Here is a 16,185-nt window from a genome sequence, read left to right as displayed (position 1 = left end):
ATCACACAGCAGTGACATCACCGCCCTGCAGATATACAGCGGCTCCTGCACCTACCGGGGAGAGGGGCTTGTCCCGCAGATATCAGTTATATCACACAGCAGTGACATCACCGCCCTGCAGATATACAGCGGCTCCTGCACTTACCGGGGAGAGGGGCTTGTCCCGCAGATATCAGTTATATCACACAGCAGTGACATCACCGCCCTGCAGATATACAGCGGCTCCTGCACCTACCGGGGAGAGGGGCTTGTCCCGCAGATATCAGTTATATCACACAGCAGTGACATCACCGCCCTGCAGATATACAGCGGCTCCTGCACTTACCGGGGAGAGGGGCTTGTCCCGCAGATATCAGTTATATCACACAGCAGTGACATCACCGCCCTGCAGATATACAGCGGCTCCTGCACCTACCGGGGAGAGGGGCTTGTCCCGCAGATATCAGTTATATCACACAGCAGTGACATCACCGCCCTGCAGATATACAGCGGCTCCTGCACTTACCGGGGAGAGGGGCTTGTCCCGCAGATATCAGTTATATCACACAGCAGTGACATCACCGCCCTGCAGATATACAGCGGCTCCTGCACTTACCGGGGAGAGGGGCTTGTCCCGCAGATATCAGTTATATCACACAGCAGTGACATCACCGCCCTGCAGATATACAGCGGCTCCTGCACCTACCGGGGAGAGGGGCTTGTCCCGCAGATATCAGTTATATCACACAGCAGTGACATCACCACCCTGCAGATATACAGCGGCTCCTGCACTTACCGGGGAGAGGGGCTTGTCCCGCAGATATCAGTTATATCACACAGCAGTGACATCACCACCCTGCAGATATACAGCAGCTCCTGCACTTACCGGGGAGAGGGGCTTGTCCCGCAGATATCAGTTATATCACACAGCAGTGACATCACCGCCCTGCAGATATACAGCGGCTCCTGCACCTACCGGGGAGAGGGGCTTGTCCCGCAGATATCAGTTATATCACACAGCAGTGACATCACCGCCCTGCAGATATACAGCGGCTCCTGCACCTACCGGGGAGAGGGGCTTGTCCCGCAGATATCAGTTATATCACACAGCAGTGACATCACCGCCCTGCAGATATACAGCGGCTCCTGCACTTACCGGGGAGAGGGGCTTGTCCCGCAGATATCAGTTATATCACACAGCAGTGACATCACCGCCCTGCAGATATACAGCGGCTCCTGCACCTACCGGGGAGAGGGGCTTGTCCCGCAGATATCAGTTATATCACACAGCAGTGACATCACCGCCCTGCAGATATACAGCGGCTCCTGCACTTACCGGGGAGAGGGGCTTGTCCCGCAGATATCAGTTATATCACACAGCAGTGACATCACCGCCCTGCAGATATACAGCGGCTCCTGCACTTACCGGGGAGAGGGGCTTGTCCCGCAGATATCTTGGGTTTTCTATCTGGGGATATAATACAGGAGGTTATAGAGGGGTCTGCACTCACTATTCTGCTGTTACATTGTGTCCTCTCCTCCAGTCACCTCCAGAGCTGCACTCACCATTCTGCTGTTACATGGTGTCTTATCCTCCAGTCACCTCCAGAGCTGCACTCACTATTCTGCTGTTACATTGTGTCCTCTCCTCCAGTCACCTCCAGAGCTGCACTCACTATTCTGCTGTTACATTGTGTCCTCTCCTCCAGTCACCTCCAGAGCTGCACTCACTATTCTGCTGTTACATTGTGTCTTATCCTCCAGTCACCTCCAGAGCTGCAGTCACTATTCTGCTGTTACATTATGTCTTATCCTCCAGTCACCTCCAGAGCTGCAGTCACTATTCTGCTGTTACATTGTGTCCTCTCCTCCAGTCACCTCCAGAGCTGCACTCACTATTCTGCTGTTACATTGTGTCTTATCCTCCAGTCACCTCCAGAGCTGCAGTCACTATTCTGCTGTTACATTATGTCTTATCCTCCAGTCACCTCCAGAGCTGCAGTCACTATTCTGCTGTTACATTGTGTCCTCTCCTCCAGTCACCTCCAGAGCTGCAGTCACTATTCTGCTGTTACATTGTGTCCTCTCCTCCAGTCACCTCCAGAGCTGCAGTCACTATTCTGCTGTTACATTGTGTCCTCTCCTCCAGTCACCTCCAGAGCTGCAGTCACTATTCTGCTGTTACATCGTGTCTTATCCTCCAGTCACCTCCAGAGCTGCACTCACTATTCTGCTGTTACATTGTGTCCTCTCCTCCAGAGCTGCAGTCACTATTCTGCTGTTACATTGTGTCCTCTCCTCCAGTCACCTCCAGAGCTGCAGTCACTATTCTGCTGTTACATTGTGTCCTCTCCTCCAGTCACCCCCAGAGCTGCAGTCACTATTCTGCTGTTACATTGTGTCTTATCCTCCAGAGCTGCAGTCACTATTCTGCTGTTACTTTGTGTCTTATCCTCCAGAGCTGCAGTCACTATTCTGCTGTTACATTGTGTCCTCTCCTCCAGAGCTGCAGTCACTATTCTGCTGTTACATTGTGTCCTCTCCTCCAGAGCTGCAGTCACTATTCTGCTGTTACATCGTGTCCTCTCCTCCAGAGCTGCAGTCACTATTCTGCTGTTACATTGTGTCCTCTCCTCCAGAGCTGCAGTCACTATTCTGCTGTTACATCGTGTCCTCTCCTCCAGAGCTGCAGTCACTATTCTGCTGTTACATTGTGTCCTCTCCTCCAGTCACCTCCAGAGCTGCAGTCACTATTCTGCTGTTACATCATGTCTTATCCTCCAGTCACCTCCAGAGCTGCAGTCACTATTCTGCTGTTACATCGTGTCTTATCCTCCAGTCACCTCCAGAGCTGCACTCACCATTCTGCTGTCACATTGTCTTATCCTCCAGTCACTTCCAGACTGACAATAATTCAGCAGAATTGTAAATGCAGCTCTTGATGTGAGCAGTGAGACAAAAGCTGCATTACCCCGAGATTCCAGCTGTGGAGGACGGCGTCCAGGTCACTGTCATCATGATTGGCCGGCAGCCTCTTACCCTCCTAAAACCGAAAAACAAGGAGACCCCGTGATCAGCGGCACTGGATAGCGGCACTCCCCCCTCCGTAACTGACATGGCCCCGTGGGAGCAGCAGTAGTATGTGCCCATAATATCGGGGGTGGGACAAGGAGCTAACAATCTAATGCATCCCCCCCCTGATCCACACTGATAGGAGGGGTCCCCGAGCACACAATCACCCATAGCAACCACATGCTGGGACTTACAGTGCGGAGGGCGTCCTCCTGGGAGCGGTGCGAGGGGCTCATGGCCAGAGCTCGGCTGTGCGAATACTGGGGTCTGGAAGAGAAGGGGACGTCAGACACCGGCACAAGGGGGGAATGGGGGGAGAACGGGGGGAGCGCGGGGAGGGGAGAGCGAGTGGGGGATCGCAAGGGGAGAACAAGGGGAGCGCAGGGGGAGAGCGGGGTGAGAGTGGGGGAGAATGGCGGGTGAGAGTGGGAGAGCGTGGGGGACAGAGGAGGATAGGAGAGAATGACGGGGGAGAACGGGGGACAGGAGAGAGCGGCGGTTGGGGGACAGTGACCAGGGGAGGAGGAGGCGGCGGGGGCACTGACGGGGTATGCGGCAGAGCAGTGAGGGACGCCAGGCCAAGGAGCAATCCAAAGGGCTTTATTGGAACCACAAAGATAAAGCACCAAACATAAATATAGATCCTTAAAGTCTGCAAGGAGTCCACAACAGGACAACAGATCCAGGGGCACCGCCTCCCGGTATTCCAACGCCAGGGAAACAGGGCAATGGTCCTTATATGCGTTCCTTGAGTCCAACAGGTGAACAACAAAACACAATCCCACGTGGCCGCGGATCTCCAGTCTGTGACAGTCCATACACAGGCTCTAGGATCCAGCCTCAGCCATAGATCCTAGTCCTTCTCCAGCCGAGCTCCAACTAACTGACCTAACATGGGTCTCATTGTTCTTCTCTCCTGGGATCAGCCCCTAAGGTGGGCAGAAGAGTCCAACTCCGCCTGGACACTTGATACATGAATGGACTTTAGACTCCTGGCTCTGTTCTGTTTACCAAGTTGTGGATTGGAGAGGTCCCATCCTGAGAAGAACAAACAATTCCCCACCAGTAGTACATACAGGACAGTCAAGGAGAGACAGACTATTACACCATGAGCACAGGCGGGGGAGGGACACACTGTTACAACCCCTTCCCCCCTCAATTTGTGTACGGACTAGTGACCTCAACAGGTCGCTTGTCAAGTACACGTAGACTGGACAATCTGTCTGCATTTTGGTGTTGGCTGCCCCTTCTATATTGTATGGTAAAGTTATAGGGCTGCAGAGCCAGGCTCCATCGCAGTAAGCGTCCATTGTCCCCAGAGACTCTGTTCAGCCAGGTGAGGGGATTGTGATCAGTAACCACAGTGAATTCCCGTCCATACAGATACGGCCGTAGTTTCCTAAGGGCCCACACTACAGCCAGACATTCTTTTTCAGGGGATGGGGGAAGACAGCGACCAGGGGACAGGGGGGGGGGGGGAAAGACAGCGACCAGGGGACAGGGGGGGGGGGGGGAAAGACAGCGACCGGGGGACGGGGGGGGGGGGAAAGACAGCGACCGGGGGACGAGGCGGCGGGGGAAAGACAGCGACCGGGGGACGGGGGGGGGGGGGGAAGACAGCGACCGGGGGACGGGGGGGGGGGGGGGAAGACAGCGACCGGGGGACGGGGGGGGGGGGGGGGGGGGGGAAGACAGCGACCGGGGGACGGGGGGGGGGGGGAAGACAGCGACCGGGGGACGGGGGGGGGGGGGGGAGACTGCGACCGGGGGACGGGGGGGGGGGGGCGGGGGACGGGGGGCGGCGGGGGAGACGGGGGACGGGGGGCGGCGGGGGAGACGGGGGACGGGGGGCGGCGGGGGAGACGGGGGACGGGGGGCGGCGGGGGAGACGGGGGACGGGGGGCGGCGGGGGAGACGGGGGACGGGGGGGCGGCGGGGGAGACAGCGACCGGGGGACGAGGCGGCGGGGGAGACAGCGACCGGGGGACGAGGCGGCGGGGGAGACAGCGACCGGGGGACGAGGCGGCGGGGGAGACAGCGACCGGGGGACGAGGCGGCGGGGGAGACAGCGACCGGGGGACGAGGCGGCGGGGGAGACAGCGACCGGGGGACGAGGCGGCGGGGGAGACAGCGACCGGGGGACGAGGCGGCGGGGGAGACAGCGACCAGGGGACGAGGCGGCGGGGGAGACAGCGACCAGGGGACGAGGCGGCGGGGGAGACAGCGACCAGGGGACGAGGCGGCGGGGGAGACAGCGACCAGGGGACGAGGCGGCGGGGGAGACAGCGACCAGGGGACGAGGCGGCGGGGGAGACAGCGACCAGGGGACGAGGCGGCGGGGGAGACAGCGACCAGGGGACGAGGCGGCGGGGGGAGACAGCGACCAGGGGACGAGGCGGCGGGGGAGACAGCGACCAGGGGACGAGGCGGCGGGGGAGACAGCGACCAGGGGACGAGGCGGCGGGGGAGACAGCGACCAGGGGACGAGGCGGCGACAGACTAGAGGAGGAAGGAAGGAATATGAACATCAGAAATTGTCAGGGGTCGGCGGTGACATCACAGACCTGTCCGGTGACATCACAGGCGCAGGCTCCGCCCTCGGTGACTCCTCAGATTTGGCCTCCAGCTCCCCCCGCACCCAGTCCGGTAACTCACCAGAACCAGCGCCGAGAAACCGCGGAGAAAGCGGCTCATCAAAGTATATAGACTGCGGGAAGGAAGGAACAGACACCGTATACGCTGTATACACAGCGCCACACCCCGTGCCACACCCCGTATACACAGCGCCACACCCCGTGCCACACACCGTATACACAGCGCCACACCCCGTATACACAGCGCCACACACCGTATACACAGCGCCACACCCCGCATACACAGCGCCACACACCGCATACACAGCGCCACACACCGCATACACAGCGCCACACCCCGTGCCACACCCCGTATACACAGCGCCACACCCCGTTGTGAGGCAAATCCCGGGATATGAAGATGAATTATGACTCCAGTCATAATCTCTCATCACTCCCTGGCAGTGCCCCCTCCCTTCTTGTTCTCAATGTCCAGCATCTGTGAAGGTGTTACACCTCCATGGCCATGTCCTGTGATATGGAAATGAGGTGGTGTGGGAACAATGGACACAGGATGACTCCCTGCCGTCACCCTGTAGTAGGAGCTGCTAGCTAGTTAGCAAGGCTATGGAAATAGCCAGACAGAACGACTCCAGTAAAAAATGGTTCATATCTCGCAAGCCATATTTCCGATAAATATGGCAACCATAAAAATGGTGTCTCCGCATGTGGACGATGCCGGCACCCCCTTTTTATGGGAGCAGGACATTGGGAAATGCCCCAGGCGTGATATCAGCCAATGGGGAACTGGCAGACAGGTCATGAGTCCCCTCGTTCTGTAGCTAAATTCATAACTGTCACAATGAGAGCATTGGCGTCCGCCTACGACGCTCCCAGGCAAAGTTATGGCCAATATCCCCTTTGCTGGATAATTCTGATCCATGCAGGGGGAGTGGCAGTGCTTCCCTGTGAGGTCACTAAGGTAGGAGGGGACCTGGATCTGCCCAGGTTGATAACCCTACTTCGGCCATTTTCCAGCGTTCTTCTGCTCGGGGGCCTGGTTGGGACAGACCTGTGAGAGAGTTCCTGGAAACCTGGTCTACAGCGCCCCCCTGTGGCCAGACGCAACAAGGTAACTGCTGGAACTGTGTATGCCTGTTTGTAACCCATGCTTTGATTGTAACTGTACTCTGACATATGTATATTCTGTAGATTCCCTATTGTATATATTGTAGTTTCTAGTGTGCTTTAGGCTGATTAAATTATATAATTAATCTTGGGCTGTTCTGTTATCTCGATCTTGAATCCCACGTCTGTGTGTTCGGCTAATAGTTACCGTGAAGCGGTTGGTGGCAGCGAGTTGTGCCAAGGATTATTGTGGGGAGGCCAGTGAGATTCGGGGAGATTTTATATATTCCGCCCGCGGAGGTCGGGGGAATATATACCTTACTCTCACCGGGGACCCTTCAATAATCGGCATAAGTAGTATAGCGGCCTCCTTGCTTATCGTCGGGCAATTCCACAATTGGCCTGACTATAAGAGGGGCGCTAGAGAGCGCATCACGTGCTCTGTCTGTCGGGAGGTATAAAGGAGGGGTGACCCCCCACTTGTTACCCCCCGATTGTGACGTACTGGTAGCCAGCGCGGGGGATTTCTGAGTGACCCCCCCCGGTGGTTTGTGACATATTGGTGGCATAGCGGTGGGATCGAGATAATAGTGTGTGTGAGTGTGAGACCCATACTCCCAGACACTAAAGACTGCCTGCAGCAGCTGTGGCTGCTGGGGTCTTCAGACTAGCTCAACACTAGAGTGTCAGAGTGCAGATACTGTAAGGTGTGTGGAGGCATCAGGTGTCAGTTCTGTGTCAGTGACCAAAAGTCTGCAAGAATGGCTGATGGCACCAGGAGCAGAGCTATGCAACTGGCCAATGCTAAGGCAGGAGCCGAAGAGAGGGAGGACGGTGCTGTGGACAGCAATGAGGAGGTTGCCCACGAGTCCTCCAGGAGCTCGACGCCAGAAAACCGTTCTGCCGAGGACATTGCGCAACCTGGCACTGCTGGACAAGATGAGGAGGAGCTCACCCAAGGTTCCTCAACGAGCCAGATGCCAGCCCTCCGCTCTGAAAGGGACAGTGAATCACCAGGCTCCGCAGCGGGCCGCAGATCACCACGTGCCATTCCACCGAGCCTGGGAGGCTCGGATAGCCTTCTTCAAATGGCTATGGCCCTTCTCCAGGCTGGAGACCAGGAGGGCTACAAGGGACTCCTGGCAGAGCGCAGGGCAGAGCGGCAAGCAGCGCGTGAGGCTGAGGCTGCGGAGCGGCAGGCAGCGCGTGAAGAGCGCCAGGCAGAGCGTGACTACCAGCTGCAGCTAGCTCAGCTCCGGCCCTCATCAGCCACACGTGACCTTCAAGACACCAAACTTCCAAAGGTCCGTGTTGAGGACTTCCCAGTGCTGGAGAAGGATGGAGACTTGGACTCTTTCTTGACTGCTTTTGAACGGACTTGCTTGCAGCACCATCTGGACAAGGACCAGTGGGCCAAATACCTGACCCCCCGTTTAAGGGGTAAGGCCCTGGATGTCCTTGGGGACTTGCCTGCTGAGGCAGATCAGGGCTACGACACCATCAAGCGGGCCCTGATCCAACAGTACAACCTCACTCCAGAGTCCTACCGCAAGAAGTTCCGGAGCCTACAGAAGGGACCAAAGGACTCCTGGGCTGACCACCGGCGGGCACTTGCCCGAGCTGCCGACCACTGGACCCAAGGCCTGCAGCTTTCCACCGGACCGGAGATCCTGGACTTGTTCATCACGGAGCAACTCTTGTGGAACTGCCCTGAGGATCTCCGCCAGTTCATCCGAGACCAGAAGCCAAAGGGGTCCACGGCTACAGCTGCCCTGGCCGATGACTACACCAACAATCGGGCTCCTGAAGCCAGGAGAGCAGCCACCAGCAGCACCTGGAGCGGGGGTAAGATGAATTCTGCGACTGCCCCACCTGCCCCTAGACTGCAGGGGGTGTCCCCCTCAACTCCCCTCTCCAGGCCCGTGGCAGAGCCAAGACGGTGCCACCAGTGCAACCTACCTGGACACTTCAAGGCCATGTGCCCTCAGCGTCCCAAGGCCCCGGCTCCGTCCCCGTCCCAAGGGCCGCCCAAGGTGTATTGTGTGGGTGGGGGTGGTGGTAGGTCCCTGGACAGCTTCCAACCTGTCACCGTCGGCCGGTCTGTGACCATAGGACTGCGAGACAGCGCCTCGGAGGTGACTCTGGTGCGGCCTGAGATGGTGTCCCCCCAAGACTTGATCCCTGGAAAAACCCTCGCTGTCTCCGGGATTGGAGGCACTGACCCGGCGCTGCCTGTTGCTGACATTTATGTGGACTGGGGCGCAGGGCGAGGGGTGAGGGAGGTGGGGGTAACTGATCGGATCCCTGCAAACGTGCTACTTGGGACAGATTTGGGGCAGATAACCTCCCAGTTTGGGCCCCAACCAAGGGCTGAACCTTCAGCCCGTACTGACATGCCTCCGGACAATGTTAATGTGTTATCTATGAATGATGTAAGGGAGGAGGGAGTGAACTCTGATATTTCTGCTTGCATAGACACCATAGACACACACTCAGCTGCAGCTGTGACAGGGGAGGGGGTCAGAGAAAGGTGTGACAATGCCTCTACAAGTAACCAGCCTGTGAGCTGGGATCTGTTGCCCTCTGCAGGGATAAGCAGAGAGCAGGGTGCTGCAGGGGGAGGACCAGTGTGTGGGGTGGGGGCTACCACAGCAAATGTGGGGTCCCCAGAGATTTCACAGCGGGGTTCTGTTGCTGCAGGAGGGGAACAGGCAGGTGAGATTGGGGCCGGTCCAGGAGCGGAAGTGCTCCCAGGTAAGATCTCGGTGCATGGTTCCCCCACAACCGGGGTGTCAGGAAGCCAGGTAGGTCTGCCTGAACCGGCGACTTGGTCAGGAACGGAGGAGGAGCAGGCACGACCCACGGTCGCAGCGGCTGTGGCCGCTGTCACCCGCAGTGGGAGTGCTGGAAGCCAAGGGGCCTCCCGGAGGTCCGATAGCTCTTCCCCTTCTGACCAAGTGGCAGCCGAGTCAGGTGGAGGCCAGGACACAGGTCCCGGGGTACTGACTGAAGATGTGACAGTCTCGTCGATTCTGGCCACATCTAGTCAGGGGTTTCAGGCAGCGTTAGAAGCTGACGACAGCCTGAAAGCTCTTAAGGAGCAGGCGGCACAGCCTCCCTCGGACTCGGACCCGGAGCGAGTGGTCTGGGACCAAGGACGGCTGTACCGGGCCACGGTCCAGCAGGGTTCACCGGAGGCGTGGCCCAGGGACCGACAGTTGGTGGTACCCTATCCGTTCCGGACGGAGTTGTTGCGGATCGCACATGAGATTCCGATGGCCGGACACCTAGGGATCGCTAAGACCAAGGCCAGGTTAAACCAGCATTTCTACTGGCCAAAAATGGGGGCCGATGTGGCTGCCTACTGCCGTTCGTGTGAAACCTGTCAGAGAGTGGGGAAGGCGGGGCCACGCCCCAAAGCCCCACTAGTATCTCTGCCAATCATCGATGAGCCTTTCAGGAGGGTGGCTGTGGATCTGGTCGGCCCGCTGGCCATCCCCAGCAGCTCCGGGAAACGCTTCATACTGACGGTAGTGGACTATGCCACCCGGTACCCAGAAGCAGTGGCCTTGTCGTCCATTCGGGCTGACAAGGTGGCCACCGCATTGCTGGAGATTTTCTCCCGAGTGGGTTTTCCCCAGGAAATGCTCACTGACCGGGGGACCCAATTCATGTCCCAGCTGATGGAGGCCCTCTGTAAGCAAGTCCAGGTGCGACATCTGGTGGCCAGCCCGTACCATCCACAGACTAATGGCCTGTGCGAGCGGTTCAATGGCACCCTAAAGCAGATGCTTAAGATGTTGGTCGACTCCCATGGGCGTGACTGGGAGCGGTATCTCCCACACCTGTTATTTGCTTACCGGGAGGTTCCACAGGCCTCAACAGGATTCTCACCGTTTGAGCTCCTGTACGGGCGACGTGTGCGGGGCCCCCTGGCTCTGGTGAAAGAGGCTTGGGAAGGGGATTTGGCCACCCCTGGAGTGTCGGTTATCGAGTATGTCATGCGCTTCCGGGACAAAATGCAGGCCTTGACGCAACTGGTACACGACAATATGGCTCAAGCCCAGGCCGATCAGAAGCGTTGGTACGACCAGAACGCTTGTGAGAGGACCTACCAAGTGGGTCAAAAGGTGTGGGTACTGGTCCCCGTACCACAGGACAAGCTTCAGGCAGCCTGGGAAGGCCCATACCTCGTGTACCAGCAGCTCAACCCTGTGACGTACCTGGTCACCCTGGACCCTGCCCGTGGAAGGCGGAAGCCCTTCCATGTGAACATGATGAAGGCACATCATGAGCGGGAGGCATGTGCGCTCCCCGTGTGCAACCTGCCCGAGGAGGGAGAAGCGGAAACCCTCTTGGATATGCTAGCCCAGGTTAGGGCAGGCGGATCCATGGAGGATGTGGAGGTTGGCCACCAGCTCTTGGAGGACCAACGGTCCCAGCTGTGGGCCACCCTACACCCCTTCCGGGGGTTGTTTACCAACCAGCCCGGAAGGACTGACTTGGCTGTCCATCACGTGGACACTGGGGATCATCCCCCGATCCGGCGTTCAGCATATCGGGTCTCCCTGGAGGTGCAGCAACACATGCGCCAGGAGATTGACGAGATGCTGAAGCTGGGGGTGATCCAGGCATCCAACAGCGCTTGGGCCTCGCCTGTAGTCCTCGTCCCTAAGAAGGACCGAACCACTCGGTTCTGCGTGGACTACAGGGGGCTCAATGCTGTCACGGTCGCCGATGCGTACCCAATGCCACGCATCGATGACCTGCTCGATCAGTTGGCCGGGGCTCAGTACCTGACCATCATGGATCTGAGCCGGGGATATTGGCAGATCCCCCTGACTCGCAAGGCAAGGGAACGCTCTGCCTTTATTACCCCATTTGGACTGTACGAGTCCACGGTGATGCCATTCGGGATGAGGAATGCCCCTGCCACTTTCCAGCGGATGGTCAACACCCTGCTCAAGGGACTTGAAGGGTACGCGGCCGCGTACCTGGATGACATTGCCGTCTTCAGTCCCACCTGGGAAGATCACCTAGAGCATCTAGCACAGGTGCTCAGGCGGATCCACCGGGCAGGTTTGACCATCAAGCCGGGAAAGTGTCAGCTGGCCATGAGCGAGGTCCAGTACCTCGGTCACCGGGTAGGCGGGAGAACACTGAAGCCCGAGCCTGAGAAAGTGGAGGCCATCGCATCCTGGCCCACCCCCAGGACCAAGAAGCAGGTGATGTCCTTCTTGGGGACCGCTGGGTACTATAGGAGGTTTGTTCCATGCTATAGTAGCCTGGCAAAGCCCTTGACGGACCTCACCAAGAAGAAGCTGCCCTCTGCAGTCGATTGGACAATGGACTGCGAGACAGCCTTCCGGGCCCTAAAGGACGCCCTGTCCAGCCCGCCCGTGCTACAGGCAGCCGACTTCACGCGGCCGTTTGTAGTACAGACCGACGCCAGTGACTTCGGCCTCGGTGTGGTGCTCAGCCAGGTGGACTCTGCGAGCCAAGCGCACCCAGTCTTGTACCTGAGCAGGAAGCTGTTACCAAGGGAAGTGGCCTATTCCACGATGGAGAAGGAGTGCCTGGCCATAGTGTGGGCCCTGCAGCGTCTGCAACCCTATCTATACGGGCGCCACTTCATCGTGGAGACGGACCACAATCCCCTCAGCTGGTTGCACACCGTCTCTGGGACGAATGGGCGATTGTTGCGATGGAGCCTTGCGCTCCAGCAATACAACTTCACCATTCGCCACAAAAGGGGCCGTGACCACGGTAACGCAGACGGGCTGTCCCGACAAGGAGAGGTCGCGGACGGGCGCACGGGGGAACACCGGAGTGTGCTGCCCCCTAGCGCCCTCAAAAGGGGGGAGGTGTGAGGCAAATCCCGGGATATGAAGATGAATTATGACTCCAGTCATAATCTCTCATCACTCCATGGCAGTGCCCCCTCCCTTCTTGTTCTCAATGTCCAGCATCTGTGAAGGTGTTACACCTCCATGGCCATGTCCTGTGATATGGAAATGAGGTGGTGTGGGAACAATGGACACAGGATGACTCCCTGCCGTCACCCTGTAGTAGGAGCTGCTAGCTAGTTAGCAAGGCTATGGAAATAGCCAGACAGAACGACTCCAGTAAAAAATGGTTCATATCTCGCAAGCCATATTTCCGATAAATATGGCAACCATAAAAATGGTGTCTCCGCATGTGGACGATGCCGGCACCCCCTTTTTATGGGAGCAGGACATTGGGAAATGCCCCAGGCGTGATATCAGCCAATGGGGAACTGGCAGACAGGTCATGAGTCCCCTCGTTCTGTAGCTAAATTCATAACTGTCACAATGAGAGCATTGGCGTCCGCCTACGACGCTCCCAGGCAAAGTTATGGCCAATATCCCCTTTGCTGGATAATTCTGATCCATGCAGGGGGAGTGGCAGTGCTTCCCTGTGAGGTCACTAAGGTAGGAGGGGACCTGGATTGCCCAGGTTGATAACCCTACTTCGGCCATTTTCCAGGGTTCTTCTGCTCGGGGGCCTGGTTGGGAAAGACCTGTGAGGAAGAATCCTAGAAACCTGGGTACAGCGCCCCCCTGTGGCCAGACGCACAAGGTAACTGCTGGAACTGTGTATGCCTGTTTGTAACCCATGCTTTGATTGTAACTGTACTCTGACATATGTATATTCTGTAGATTCCCTATTGTATATATTGTAGTTTCTAGTGTGGCTTTAGGCTGATTAAATTATATAATTAATCTTGGGCTGTTCTGTTATCTCGATCTTGAATCCCACGTCTGTGTGTTCGGCTAATAGTTACCGTAAATCGGTTGGTGGCAGCGAATTGTGCCAAGGATTATTGTGGGGAGGCCAGTGAGATTCGGGAAGATTTTATATATTCCGCCCGCGGAGGTCGGGGGAATATATACCTTACTCTCACCGGGGACCCTTCAATAATCGGCATAAGTAGTATAGCGGCCTCCGTGCTTATTGTCGGGCAATTCCATAATTGGCCTGACTATAAGAGGGGCGCTAGAGAGCGCGTCACGTGCTCTGTCTGTCGGTCGGGAGGTATAAAGGAGGGGTGACCCCCCACTTGTGACGTACTAGTAGCCAGCGCGGGGGATTTCTGAGTGACCCCCCCGGTGGTTTGTGACACCCGTATACACAGTGCCACACCCCGTATACACAGCGCCACACGCCGTATACAGAGCGCCACACGCCGTGCCACACCCCGTATACACAGCGCCACACCCCGTATACACAGCGCCACACCCCGTGCCACACACCGTATACACAGCGCCACACCCCGTATACACAGCGCCACACCCCGTACACACAGCGCCACACCCCGTGCCACACACCGTATACACAGCGCCACACCCCGTATACACAGCGCCACACCGCCACACCCCGTATACACAGCGCCACACACCGTATACACAGCGCCACATCCCGTATACACAGCGCCACACCCCGTGCCACACCCCGTATACACAGCGCCACACCCCGTATACACAGTGCCACACCCCGTATACACAGTGCCACACCCCGTGCCACACCCCGTATACACAGCGCCACACCCCGTATACACAGTGCCACACCCCGTGCCCACACACCGTATACACAGCGCCACACCCCGTATACACAGCGCCACACGCCGTATACACAGCGCCACACCCCGTATACACAGCGCCACACCCCGTGCACACCCCGTATACACAGCGCCACACCCCGTATACACAGCGCCACACCCCGTATACACAGCGCCACACCCCGTATACACAGCGCCACACACCATATACACAGCGCCACACACCGTGCCACACCCCGTATACACAGCGCCACACACCGTATACACAGCGCCACACACCGTATACACAGCGCCACACACCGTATACACAGCGCCACACACCGTATACACAGCGCCACACACTGTATACACAGCGCCACACGCCGTATACACAACGCCACACACCGCATACACAGCGCCACACACTGTATACACAGCGCCACACACCGTATACACAGCGCCACACACCGTATACACAGCGCCACACACTGTATACACAACGCCACACACCGTATACACAACGCCACACACCGCATACACAGCGCCACACACTGTATACACAGCGCCACACACTGTATACACAGCGCCACACACCATATACACAGCGCCACACACCGTATACACAACGCCACACCCCGTGCCACACCCCGTATACACAGCGCCACACCCCGTATACACAGCGCCACACACCCTATACAGGGGCCGCACCATGTCACCTGTATACACAGCGCCCACACACCGTATACAGGGGCCGCACCATGTCACCTGTATACACAGCACCACACACCGGTATACACAGCGCCACACACCGTATACACAGCACCACACAACGTATACAGGGGCCGCACCATGTCACCTGTATACACAGCGCCACACACCGTATACAGGGGCCGCACCATGTCACCTGTATACACAGCACCACACACCGTATACACAGCTCCACACACCGTATACAGGGGCCGCACCATGTCACCTATATACACAGCGCCACACACCGTGTACAGTGCCCATACCATGTAAGTGGGCAGAGTCCGCAGCGTGCCGTCCTCCGGTTTGTGGGTGAAGGGCCCCTCCAGGACCCCCCGCTGCAGCATGTGGAGGAGGAGCTTGGCGTACAGGTTTCTGTTCTTCCTCCCGGTGATTCCGCTTCCGGCTCCGGACGGATCACACAGTTTTTTGATCCATAAGGCGCAGCGCTGGCGCTCTGAAAAGAGGAGAGTTATGGGCCGGTACCAGTAATGCCCTGCATAGGCTGCAATAGATGAACAGCGCTGGGGACTATGTGCGACAGTCTGCCCTCTGCTGGTGCCCAATGATAACCAGTGCTCTATCAGACCCCCGGGGGGCGCTGTGCAGGAATCGGAGGGGCGTGGACACAGCAGTCATGTGACCTTACCTCGCCTCTGCGGAAGCTTCAGGACGTGCGGCTTCATATCCACCAAGTAATGGTCAAACTCCGCGTCCAGCGTCTCCCAGGCCCCCTCCTGAGTGCGCAGCATCCCGCCTACAAGACAGCGCGCGGCGGGTCAGGAGAGAAACCAGCGCAGCACCCGCGCAGAGGACACAGCGCACCGCGCAGAGGACACAGCGCACCGCAGAGGACACAGCGCACCGCAGAGGACACAGCGCACCGCAGAGGAATGGTCAAACTCCGCGTCCAGCGTCTCCCAGGCCCCCTCCTGAGTGCGCAGCATCCCGCCTACAAGACAGCGCGCGGCGGGTCAGGAGAGAAACCAGCGCAGCACCGCGCAGAGGACACAGCGCACCGCAGAGGACACAGCGCACCGCAGAGGACACCGTGAAGAGGCCGCTCCCCCCCCGCACAGCACAGGACAGAGGCCGCTCCCCCCCCGCACAGCACAGGACAGAGGCAGC

General features: G+C 58.1%; 1 protein-coding gene across 1 annotated transcript in view; it reads right to left on the bottom strand.

Annotated features, from left to right (window-relative positions):
* The window catches only part of CEP112 (centrosomal protein 112), a 98,215-nt gene extending 82,406 nt beyond the window's left edge, over positions 1-15,809 (bottom strand). The window contains exons 1-6 of the mRNA XM_075332201.1: positions 15,707-15,809; positions 15,324-15,514; positions 5,616-5,758; positions 3,246-3,318; positions 2,951-3,022; positions 1,406-1,447 (exon numbers count right to left, since the gene is read on the bottom strand). Coding sequence (XP_075188316.1) covers positions 1,406-1,447; positions 2,951-3,022; positions 3,246-3,318; positions 5,616-5,758; positions 15,324-15,514; positions 15,707-15,809 — 624 coding nt within the window. The remainder of the gene's footprint in view (positions 1-1,405; positions 1,448-2,950; positions 3,023-3,245; positions 3,319-5,615; positions 5,759-15,323; positions 15,515-15,706) is intronic.
* Between the last annotated feature and the right edge of the window lie 376 nt (positions 15,810-16,185).

The sequence above is a fragment of the Anomaloglossus baeobatrachus genome, unplaced genomic scaffold (assembly GCF_048569485.1).
Source record: "Anomaloglossus baeobatrachus isolate aAnoBae1 unplaced genomic scaffold, aAnoBae1.hap1 Scaffold_2540, whole genome shotgun sequence".
Lineage (NCBI taxonomy): Eukaryota > Metazoa > Chordata > Amphibia > Anura > Aromobatidae > Anomaloglossus > Anomaloglossus baeobatrachus.
The sequence above is the reverse complement of the archived record's forward strand: the minus strand, read 5'-3'. Positions and strand labels throughout refer to the sequence as shown.